The 12,487-nt window shown below is 39.0% G+C and overlaps 1 protein-coding gene across 3 annotated transcripts in view; it reads left to right on the top strand.

The window, feature by feature from the left end:
• Positions 1–12,487, top strand: part of DCAF5 (DDB1 and CUL4 associated factor 5) — a 68,804-nt gene that overhangs the window by 16,821 nt on the left and 39,496 nt on the right. For all 3 annotated transcript variants that reach the window (XM_027459598.3, XM_005022397.6, XM_072038842.1), the window contains exon 5: positions 3,606–3,735. In XM_027459598.3, the coding sequence (XP_027315399.1) occupies positions 3,606–3,735 (130 nt within the window). The remainder of the gene's footprint in view (positions 1–3,605; positions 3,736–12,487) is intronic.

Consider the following 12,487-nt stretch of genomic DNA (forward strand, 5'->3'; position numbering starts at 1 on the left):
GAATTTTAATCTACAATTATGTCAGGAATACTTCAGTAAATTAAGTTATGCATTCATCCCATCCTAAAGAACACAAAGCTGATAACTTAAAACTGAGCAGTCTGCGTGAGTACTGAATGTGGTTCCCTTCCAACATAGCTGAAATGGAGTTGCATCTCTTTTGTAAGCTGATTAAATGCAACTGCATCAATTCATAGGTTCTGTTGGTTTTACAGTAAAGTTGTTTGTGGCAATTTGTACACATTCATTAATGGATCAAAGTTGCAGTTTAACTGAATTAGCTTTTTTCCATATCTAGTGAGCTTGATAACATTTCTAGATTGCAATTCTATCCCTTTTTGCCTAGGAAACAAATGCTGAAACAAGACATAACTTCTAGTCTTTTAGCAATCTTTTAGCCCTTATGACACTAGTGGCTCCTATTGAACGAGCATGACCAGAACTAGGTCTGTCTTGATGACCCCCCACCCCAGAATACTCAGAGTGGATTGCTTATTGATACCTTCCTACATCAGGCATATTGCCTTTGTATAAATAAAAATTAAATCTAATAGCACTGCATTCAATTTTCAGTAGTCTTAAGTCTTAATGTGAATTTTGATTCTCTTGTGCAGTTGTGGTATGCTTTATCTCTGTCCCATCTGGTAATTTTATTAAAATATTAATACGTTCAAAAAAAAAAAACAGCGAACACGTTCAGTGTAGGTGTGAAACTGACTTTAATAAAAATGTCCATAATGCCTCTTCTCTGGATCAGTCCTTGAGAAACTCATTACTGACATTACTCTTGCTCAGAAGTCCCTTACTAGTACAGGGAACTATTGTCTTCCCGCCAGCCAGTTTCTTGCCTACCATGCAACTTCCAACTCCCTTTGCTAATCCCAGCTGCCTGTAGCTAAACTTTATACTATGCCACAAGTTAAATTAGTCCTGATTAGTTCTGCCACATTTCCCCTGAATAATAAGTTCACTACTTTTATCAAGGAAAGCGATCAAATTAATCTGATGTGATGATTCTATCTTTAGTAAATCCAAGTCTCATTTCAACCCTGTTTTTCTGTTTTCATAATATCCAAGTGATTAGACCAGACACTGAATAAATATGACTTCCAAATTAGAAATGGCAAAATGTTCACTTACGGCCTTCTCCTGAACTCTGCACCATAAAGATCTCTGTTAGGAGAGATACCTTTGGTGACTGGATGTCAACAGTTGGTGGAAATGTTCACTGCTTAAATGCATCTGTATGAACTTGTTCAGTATCCTAAGCTGATGTCCAATCTTATCAAAGCTTCTAAAATTATATAAAAAGATGCAATTAAACCTTGGTGTACTGCTTTACTAAGTCTTTGAATGAGAAGTCTGCACCAGTGAAAATATGATGAAGAAGGTTTAGCTGTGGTACGTGTGGGGTTCTTTGGAGTAGTATTGTAGGCTCCCTGAATTCTAAACAAAGAGCTTTTGTACGCTTATTCAGGATGGGAGCCCCAGGTCAGCATTTAGAGGTGAGCCCTGCCAGTATTTCCTACAGGAAGATGCCTGTCACTGGGGTAATCTCCTTGTCTGCAGTGGTGTTGTCATGGGAATGCACACTGTGCATGCCAGTGTGAGTGTAGTTAGTTACACTGGCTAATACGTTAAGATCTTGCAAATAAGCTCCTGGTTCAAAATAGCGCATTACGTCCATCCCTGTGTTCCTCTGCTGAGTGACGTAAGCAGTCGCTTTTATAAACCTGCATTTAATTTATGGAAGAGACTCTGTTGAACTTTCCTTTGAGGAGCATTTTCGTCCCCTGGTGTTTAAGAGCTACAGTTGTGAAATGAGCATAAGGAATAATAACAAAAGTAAGCCCCCTATTTTTCATTAGTGACTTTGTGCCTCATTAGTTTGGCTGCTGTAATCAGTCTTTAATTTGACAGACTGAAAGGCAACTTTCAAAATCTTAGAAGAACACTGTGATTCCGGGCTGTGTATAATACAGGTGTGAAGGAAGACACCAGTAATTAGTGACAATGACTTCACTAAGCAAGCATGCACAAATTTAAAGTTCAGTTTAAAATAACCAAACCAACTCATTTATTTGGCAATCATGTGTTGCTTCAGTCTCTACTCAGCTAATACGTGCCATTGCTTTCCAGTGGGGGCTGCCATTTTAGCAACACGTCAGCAGGGATCCAGTTTGGTGATGCTAATGTAGAAGGTCGGTGTTGATATTAAACCTTATTTGGAACTGCTATAAAACCAACAGCCATCTCCTGAAGTCTTTGAACAGGCTGGCAGAACAAAAGTTTGCTCCTGTTTTTCCCCTCACCTCTACCTCCTATGATATTTAATAGCACCAGGGAGCTTCAGCTGTGGTCTGAGACCATTGTTTTGATGTCTGCTAAATGAATACTGAAAAGAAATGTCCCTGCCTTAAGCTTGTAATAAAGCAAGGGGAGGAAACAGATGGGGGCAGGACAGGTACGTATTAATTCTGTCTCAGTTGTTCGATAGGCAGTAGTTTCAGGTGTTGTGAATTTGAGAGTATTGTATGTCTTAATGAGGGATATGAGGAAAGAAAATGAAGGATGTTCGGAGGTGCTTGCAAGGCTAAAGGTGCCTGCACACAGTGTCCCAAACAAGGGCAGCAGCAGCCTCCGAGACACGTGAGCAATGCGGTGGTTGCATCAGTGAGTGGCGAAGTCTGGCATAATCTTGTTTCCTAGTTGCATGACAGAATGGCAGTGTGCCACGAAACATACACACCAGAGACTTCGGCTGTGCCTAAAGCCATAAAGCTAGCAGAAAGAGAGAGAAGGATGACAAAGTGAAGGCTCTTTCCCATTCTTCATGGAGGCAACATTGTGATGGAATGAATAGGGCAGGGTACCAGGCCAAGCACAGTCTTGCTTGTCTCATCCTAATCGAGATGAGAGGAAGAGAGCCTGGATGAGCATGTTTGTTTGTTTGTTTGTTTGTTTTTAACTGTGTGTATGAATAGCAAAAGGTATCTGCTAATGTTTTTATGTAAGAGAAGCCCCCTTTCTTGCATACTTATACAGTTGCTGAATAACACTTTTAAGAGGCTTTGTTTTCCCCAGGGATGGTAGATTGCTTTTAGAGCTGAGTTCCATACAAGCTTCTCTCACTCTATGTAATAATATTCTCCAGTGTAAGCAGTCACTGCTACATTTACAGTTTGGATGATCATCAGTGGCTGTGGAGGCTTCAGACGTGGTCTTTGCTAGTAAGCCTTCAGAAGTCCTCCCTGTGGTCCTTATTAGATGACCATTTGGTCATGAACCATAAGAAAAGTCAAATATTTAACCTTTGCAAGTGCCTAGTTTTATACTCTGATAACCTTCCATAAGCAAAATGAAGTATTGAAATGCAGTTTCTGTCCTTTTCCATATTTAGGCAAAGTTAACGTACGTGTGGGTGGGTTCTAAAACTTCAGGTTTTTATATTGCTTTGGATGTGTCAGCTCTAGAAACGGTTTGAACATGTCTCCGTATCTTCAAATCTTGTTATGCTGTTTCCATATTAAGCTGCCAAACTCATTGCATCAAACAGTTGTACGCTTTGTTTGTTCTTATGTCTGAAATCACAACTTTTTCAACAGAGCCCTTCTGCTTGGCACACTACCCATCAGCCTTTCACAGTGTGATGTTTAATCCGGTAGAGCCCAGATTGCTGGCTACAGCCAACTCTAAGGAAGGTGTGGGACTCTGGGATATTCGTAAACCTCAGAGGTAAGATCTGTCTCTCCTGGTCTTAGGCTGTGTGATTTCTTTCTCTTGAGAAGTGATGGCATGCCACTCCTTTTAAGTCAGAGCATGCAATGGGAAGAGAAGATGCAGAATCAAGTTAACAGCAATGTTAGTAATGCTGAATTAAATTATTTTGCATAATTACCCTTCTTTACACATACTATCTAATTTGATTCAAAGTGGGGCTAGATTTTTCCAGTGTTAAGGTAAGTGACATTGTGAAAGTCTGCTTGGCCGCACCACTGCAGGATGAAGACAGATGTCTTGATGTTGTCAAGATCTCATCATTACATGTAACATTTTTCTACTAAAACTGGAAAAAAACATGGTGGGGGCACCACCCCTTTTACAATTTTTTTTTTAAATTTTTTTTTTCTACCCAGCTTAGTTTTCAGTGGCTGGTCAAGTCTGCTTTTTACTCAGCATTTTATGACTTCCTAGATGGAGAGTCAGCTTGGCTAAATGATGTGCCCCCATGATTGCATAGGTTTTTAAACAAATTGACAACTTAAGAGATAAGTTTGCAGTACGGAGTGCTACTAACTGGACTGGGTTCTAAAATTTGCTTATGCAATGCCAGATACCAGAATTTTAAATGAATGTGAGGTTAAGCTTCTGTTGGAGCTTTTTCTTTTCTTTTTTTTTGTCTTTAAAGTTTTGAAAACAATTTCCTTTTTTCTTCATAACTATCAGAAAAAAAGTTGAACATTTCAAGAAAATGTTTATCCGTTTTATCTCCAGCTTTTATTTCCACATTTCCAGTTATAAATGGAAACAGAATAATTACAAAGGAAGTGAAAAGAGGAGGAAAGAGATAGTAGTTGTTTTATGATACAGTAGCCTCAGTTATTTAAAATCTTCCATAACATACACTCCCTTTATCTCGGAATTTCTCGGAATATTGAGAAGATGCATATCACTAAAAATACTTCTTGGCTTTGTATTGTACATACAGAAAAAAACCAATATCATTTGGAGTTAATTATAACTGGCTGAAAAAAAAAATCAAAATGTTTAAACATCCCCTATAATAGCAACCAAATTAGAATTTCAAGGGGGCTTATTATTCTTAAGTTGTAAACATTACTGGTTTGAATTGCCTTTTGCTTTTACATTTGAATTGGTATTTGCTTGCTGATGCTCATGGCTTTAGAACTCTCTCATGTTTGTAAATTTTGCCAGAGCCCTTGTTGGCAGCTGTTGTAAATTCTGCTATTGCATTTAGGATTGAATAAAATAAACCGGAAGGGAGTTAGAAGATAGCCTAGACACTTTCCTCTTATCCCTGTCAAACCCTTTGTGTAGGTCTTAGGAAGTAGCTTTCTGACAGCAAACTGTTCATCACTCCCCGAAGAGAAGGAGAGAAATTCAAGTTGTTAGGTTTATTTCTTTCTTAAAACAAAACAAAACCTTATTGTTTGTATCCATAAAGTTTCTATTATTTTAATTTGCATTCATGCTGTTTTTTTCCTTATGAACTAATATGCATAAACTTGGTGTCCTGTTTACAAGGTAGCTAGCTTTGTACTGTTCCTGGAACAGTACAAAGGATTTTTTTTGCTTGTGCCTCAACTTTGTGATTTAAGAACTTCCACAGGTTAAGGTTGCTCTCATTTTGAAGGGGAGTTATGCCAAAACACTTTTCTTCACACATTTGCTCTCAGAGTACAAACATAGAATTATGTTGGAATAGTGCTATAGCTTATGTTTAATAGAAATTATCCACAGATGCAAAATTTAGGTGAAGTCTTTCGTTTGGGCAGCAAAGTGAAATGGAATGATACACGTGACTGGAAAGGTTAAAGGGAATGGAGAGAGGAAGTACCTACTACAAAGGATGCAAGTATTGCCTCTGATAAATGCAGAAGCAGATCACTAGTGAAAGGAATTCTTCTCCCACAAATTGTAATAGCTGCTGTCTGATACTTTTGTTATTCTCGTTAAGACTTTGATTATCCAAAAGTTTCTCAGCTTAAATATTAAAAAGGGTTGATAAGTTATTGTTTGGGTGTGGTAGCACATGTCAGGTCATAGAAACCCTGAAGATCTCCTGTCTAGATGCTATCACGCCTTCTTCCTCAGTTTTAACTCCAAGGCGAAATGCTTGTTGGGGGCCATTGTGTGTGTGTGGGACGGTGTGTGCGCACACATTTAAGGACACAGATTTTACTTCTAGTGTGGCATTGTTCTTTCTAATGCCGAATACAAAATAGCTATAGCATAATTTCATTGGTAATGCTTCTTAGCAAGTGTTTTGTATTTCATCAGGTTTAGAACCAGTATGTGAATGACTTGATAACTTTTGATAAATCTGAATTCCAAAGTCTTTTCTTTAAATGATGAAAGGGGAAGGGAAAGGGTGCCTTATGTTATAACTTGACTGAAGGCCTTGAATGAATTCAATGGGTGGAAGCTTGTACACTTATCTGATGGACAAGAGCTACCCTCTTCTGGTTCTAATCTGATCAAAGTAAATCTTTCCAATTAAAAAGCTAAATAGTGGTGGTGAAACATCATACCTTGCAATAATAGTGCTGAAGTTCCTGGGTGGGTAGGCCACGCCACTTTTTCCATGTGTAAGGGAACGCTTACAACATCCTCACTGTACCGGTGGATGTGCACTGTGTATAACATGCAGCTGATCCTTAAGCACTGAAGTCTTACAGCATTTGCACCTATAAAGTAGGTGTGCTGCATGGTGTATAACAGGTACATGTTTTCTGCCTGCAGCCTGTTCCTCCTAGAGGGCTCAGAAACAGGAAAGAGAACAGTAAGGGACAACCCTGCCCCTCTTAGAGTAGATGATACTTAGAACCTCAGACTTGGGCTGAGGAAGCTGTAAGGTTAAATTAATGCAGATGAAAACAGTCTGCTTTCAGCTGTCACTTTCCAGGACAGCAATCAACTTTCTTCCTTGGCATGAGCAGAGGTATGCCCAAAGCATGGTAAAGAGGGTGCTTTTGGTGGTGGGATAGAAAATGGCCTAAAGCACTCTGGTGCTACTACAGTTTGTTACCAAGAAACTCTCAGGAAAGAGGAATTTTCAGAGTGAGATGTCTGTGTTGTGCTGGTGGGCTGCCAAAGCCAGAGTCAGTCAGATTTAACCAAATTAAACCAGAAGCATTAGCATCTTACTTTTTTCTAAGAGTTCCAAAGCATTTGTCAAAGCTTCCACTTGTCTTGAGAGATCTAGTTTAATGATCTGGAAATACATAACTTTACTTTCAACATATTTGAGGCCAATCCACTTCGTATTATAAGGAAACAATTCTATTAATGTATAGATCAGTTAAGATATAATCCTCGTTCCAAATGCTATGAAAAATGGAAAACAAACTTCAGGTTTTTGTCAGTGGGTTTTAGTTTTTTCTAGTGTCTTCCAGAGAAAACACATTGAATTTAAATATATTTGTATTTAAAAAAAAAAATCTCTTAAGAGTGAAATAATCCACATAGTGCTGTAAGTACAGTATTAAATAGACTTTACATAGTACTGAAGTTGGCATGTGAGTGAATTTCTGTCTGTTTTCCCTATTTGTATTAATACTAAAAAGATGCAAAGGATAGTTTCAGGTAAGATGTGTTCCAAAACCCTTTTGGCTGTTAAGAAATTTTATAGGGAGAAGACGTTAAAGAGCCTTGAGGTTCTCCATAATCTCGGGATAAATAGGAAGCTGCCTCTATAATTGCATGGCAGAACAGCAGCACAGCAAGGAGGGTAACCCCATCAGCTGCTTTTCTCATTGTCAAGGCTCTGCTAATGGTGGAAATTCTTGCTTCTCTGCGGGTTTCTTTCTTTGATGCTGTTATCGGGATCCAAGAAAATGTAACACTGTATGAGGTGTGAGAAGGATAAAAGGAATAGAGGCTTTGCTGGGATGCAGTGTAGAAGTATTAACTTGCTGGGATTGTTGAGTACAGCAGTATATAATGATAGTGTAAAATTGCTAGGTATATCTATCCCTTCCCATGACTATCTTCTTATTTCTATTCTGTGCATGAATCTCATTTGTGGGGGAATCTATTTTATGCTCCAAGCTGTTAAGGGAAATTCCATGTTTTTTCAGTACCAGATTAATCCTTCACAATACTGTGACCATTGTGGGAACATTTCAGTCCTATCCTATCCTTCTGCCTGTGGTGCTAGCAGAAATGACCTAGGCCAGGTAAACTTTGGGTGTTTTGCCCTAGTGTGTAGTAATGGGGTTATGATCAGAGGCTAAGTGGCTAAAAAGAAGGGGAGGAAGTGTACATACCTAGAAATTTGCTGCGGATTGCCAAAATAGTAACTTCCAGTGGCTTACGTATGTCTGTAGCACTCTGCTACAAGAAAGGTGTAATGGGTATAAGTAGTTAATTTGCTGCTAGTGAATCACTTCATTTAAACTGATGATGCAGCTCTCATTTCCCCAAACTACTGTTCCATCTGTCAGGTATCAGATGGAGGAGGGTTAAATTGATGCAGGCACTACTTGGTTTTCCTTATAACTACAGACTGTTCAGGGGAATCCTGCTGCTGCTCCCCTGCAAAATCCAGAAAGCAAATCAAAAGCCTGGAAGTCTGAACACCAGCTGTTTGGGGCCAGTAGTAGCACTGTAGCTAGCAACACCTTCACTTCGCATGTATTACAGCCAACAGCAGTGGCACAGGAATACTCTTCAGATATTCTTCAAACCAGGGGAGGTTTGTTGATCCCACAGGATTCAGCTGGCCTTCAGTCCTTGGAAGGGAATCAGGCTTAATGTAAAATTTCTGGTTTTAGTCTGCAAAGGCTCCTCAAGTGAGGTACAGTTTAATATTGATCAGTTAGATATGATGCATTGTCAGAAAAATAATGGTTTGCCATTAGCTTCATAACTTGTATGGTAGCTGATTAAAACTGCAGTCAGTTAGCTGTATTTTAACTAAAAGCTCTAAATTTGAAGGGGCATTGAATTTAATTGTCTCCAAAGGTCACCATTTCTGGAAGCTCAACTTGGTCAAAACATTTCATCAACTCAAACTGTGTCTAATTGGTGCTTCTGAAAACTCAGATTTAGTGTCTTAAAGGCAGAGAGAATAAAAAACGTTTTAAAAGGTTTTCTATTCATTTTAGAGGAGTAAAAGTGCTCTTAAAGACCTTGAAGCTCAAAATTCTTGTAGCTTACAAAACCTGGCATCCATACCGACCACTCCATTTATGTAACTAGTGACTGTATAATCGCATTTTAATGACTTTCTGCAACAGTTTCGCAACAGTAGGATCATGCACCTGGAAGTGGGAAGAGACCAGAGTTTCTCTTCTCCACTTACTGTAACCAAAAGTAAATTAACATCCACAAATAGCCCCTTGATGCCACGTGGATAGGATTGCAGTATAGCTACTTAGCAGCGTTGCTCCAAGGAATGTCACCTCAAAAATCCAAACACTAAAAACCCTCTTCCGCTCTTCTCATTTGTATTCTTCCACCACCATTCTAACTGAACACAAATGCAAGGGTAGCCACAACTTAGTCCTGAACGGATCACTGTGGTATAAGCACTGTCGCTAAGGGTCTTATTTTCAATTCCTTTTTGTAACCTTATTAGGGAAGGCGTCAGTATGTCAAAATTGTCAAGTTAATAGTATTCTGTGGTGATTCAAAATATTGAATGGAGCGATGATAAACGAGGAGATTAGTGACTTTGGATACAGATTTCACCATTTGTTAGAAACAAATGAGCTGTATCTACTTATCTATCCTCAAAAATCTGAGGATTTTTCTCCAAAATACACAGTTCTTTTCGACTTGAGTTACAGGAGCGTGGCTTCTTGCCAGCTGTTATATGCCTCCAGCCAGGAGAGTTGGTTTTATCTGCTTATTCAGGCAGCTCTAAACACCTTCTACAAATTATAAATAAAGTATTCTTAGGGCTAGGGGAAAAAAATGTCCTGATTAAGAGTAGAGTTTAGTCATATACTAAGGAAGTGGTTAACTTTCTGATGGGAAGCTGGGAGTGCTTCAAGTTCAACCACTATTCAGCTACAACAGTGAAGAAGGTAGTTGAAAAGAGAGTTTTTCTTGGTGTGCACAGGATCATTTAGGGGCAATTACACAGCTCTGACTTGTGAAAAGTTCAGCTCACTTCAAATAATCATAATTTGATTGCTCTTGCTCTTTGAGATACAGAGACTGATTCATTTTGCTTTTTTTCAGAGTTCATTCACAGCTTGGTATCTCCTTTTCTGTCTCAGATTTTCTCGCTGCAGCAACTGAGTCCTACCACCCCCCTTCACAAGCCTGCTAATAAGATCTAAATGCAATGGGTTGGCTCATCAAAGGTAGCATAGGAGGCACTCTTAAAACAGAACTAATAGAAATCCAGCATGATTACGAGTTGGCTGGTGATTCTGGAACTAATTTTTCATTTTTTTTAGTGTATTAATACTGTCTTTTGTTCAAATGGATGTTAAACCACAACCAGCTGTTTTGTTTCTTCTTTAAAAATAGCGTGGTGAGAAGCTTAAATATGTTCTCGATTAGTGAGGAGGCTGTTGTAAGGCACTTGCAACGCTAGATGGAGCCTAGAAGCTGTGCCTGTTTTAGGTAGGCAAAAAAGGCAGTTCTGTGCATCACAAACTGTTTGCAGAAAAAATGTATTGTGGATCTGTATTGTTACAGAACTGCTGGGGGCAACTCAGCAAGTCAGTTTACTTATGTATTTCAACCAACGACTATGTAACTCCAGATATTTTTAAGTACTCTTGTGTTCTTCCTTTTTCCACTCCATGCCTGTCTCCTTTTTTTTTTCCCCCTTTTTTTTTTTTCAGGAAGGGCCCAGTCAATAGTAGAGATGATGAGAACGAGTCTATTCGTTATGGATATAAAATTTCTGATTATATTCAGACGTTATCTCTGTGCTAATAGCTTTATTAGGTTAAAACATAACTTCTTTGTATGGAGTATGGAATATCTCTCTATCCATCAAAATCTAAGGATGTAGAAGTCCTGCAGGTGATTTATGTTGGATTGACATACTGACATGTAACTGAAAAAGTGTGATGGTCTTTGAAGTTCACAAGTCCTTTGTCAGGTGTGAAATAGAAGTGGCAGCTGTCAGGACTAGAGGCAGGGTGAGTTAAATGCACATCAGGCAGAGCATCTTTGCAGGAGAGTGCGAGGTAGTACCTCTGAATAGAGGCGTGGTTTATTCTGGTGGTGGATGAGGAGGAGGGAGGAAAGGGAGATGGATGAGTATTTTCAGCTCTGCCTGTGCCACAGGTGATGATATTTATAGCCTGTGAAACAGAGAGGGCTATGGAGAACCTGTGTGGCAGCAGGGAAGATTTTAAAGGTCCTTAGCTAGCATCATAGCTGAGTCCATAGATACAGATCTCCAGCAGTTACCAGTTTTAGTTTCTAGGCTCATACTTGGCCCTGTTATTTGATCCTTAAAGATGATGCCAGAAGAACAAATGTAGCAGTTCTTTTCTGAGGAATGCTCATGTACACGCTGCATGCTATGCTTTCCAGGTTACCTTCCTGATTTCTCTCTAACAAGTAGCTGTCACCTAGTTTTATCTCTGTGTTACCAGGATGTCTGGTGTGTTGACTGAAATATACCGAGCTCCTGGAGTTACAAGTGTGGGGTCCAGCACTGTTCATGGTTGTGTTGCATGGGATATTTGTCCACAGGGTAGCCACAGGGTTTGCTTTTGACAACAAATTTAGTGAGGCTGGGACTGTTCAGAGGCTAGAATTGGTGGACTGGAAATTTTCTTTCAAAGTAGCATCTTTGGTTGTAATTATTTCATCCCTACAGGTTTTTGATATGATGATACATGAGGTCTGCAGGAGTGAGATGCCAGGAATATGAGAAGATTTAAGGTTTTCCTATGACTGTTTTGCATTTTGACCCTGCATATAAAGCAAGGAAGCCTGTGATACTACTAATCAGTTGTAATGCACATGGTTTAGGATTATCAAAGCCCCTGCAGATGGAGAAGAAATTCCTCTGTATCACTGAATCTCCAACTACCAGTTTTAATTATTTCAGTGCAATAAAAATGTGCTGTGTGTTTCTGTTTTGAGACCTCTGCTAGTCCTCCTCTGAGCAGAGCACTGCATTAATGAGTGAAGGAAAAATGTGTGTATCATCAGGTCATTTCTTTCCCTTCTAGTAGAACTATTTGTTGTGAATTTTGACTATTTTTATGCTGTTTAAAATAACTCATTTAGCTAGGTTGCAACATAAATTTTAAATGCAGCTTAGGCACTCACCAGTATAGGTCAACCATACCACTTAAAATAATTTAAATAATTATTTATCCTCTCTCACTGCTGAGGAAATACAACTCCCCTCACCCCCCATACTGGTAGCATCCTCATCTGTTTTGCAGTATTGAGACACCTCAAATGATGTTTGTCTCAACCTAGAATTTGAGGCTCTCTCCTGACCCAGTTCTGATTTGGTATATTTGCCTCACGTGGCACAGAATATAAGCTTAGATATTTTTTTCCCTATTTGTTTCCATTATTAACCATTTCTTTTTGTTATAGACAGTGATTTTTTTTTTGTTGATGTTTACAGATAATTATCCTTTTATGGAAATCTTTGGGGTATGTTGAAGGAACCGTCAAATGGTTATGGTGAGGGGTGGTATTTTTGTGGAATGTGCATTGGATATGTTTTCTTTGTTGCAACCATAAATAAATTCACAAACTGTTTGCCACAGGTTTTAGCCAAAATCAAATGACATCTCTGAGATGAGAG

Source organism: Anas platyrhynchos, chromosome 5, assembly GCF_047663525.1.
Source record: "Anas platyrhynchos isolate ZD024472 breed Pekin duck chromosome 5, IASCAAS_PekinDuck_T2T, whole genome shotgun sequence".
NCBI classification, from domain to species: domain Eukaryota; kingdom Metazoa; phylum Chordata; class Aves; order Anseriformes; family Anatidae; genus Anas; species Anas platyrhynchos.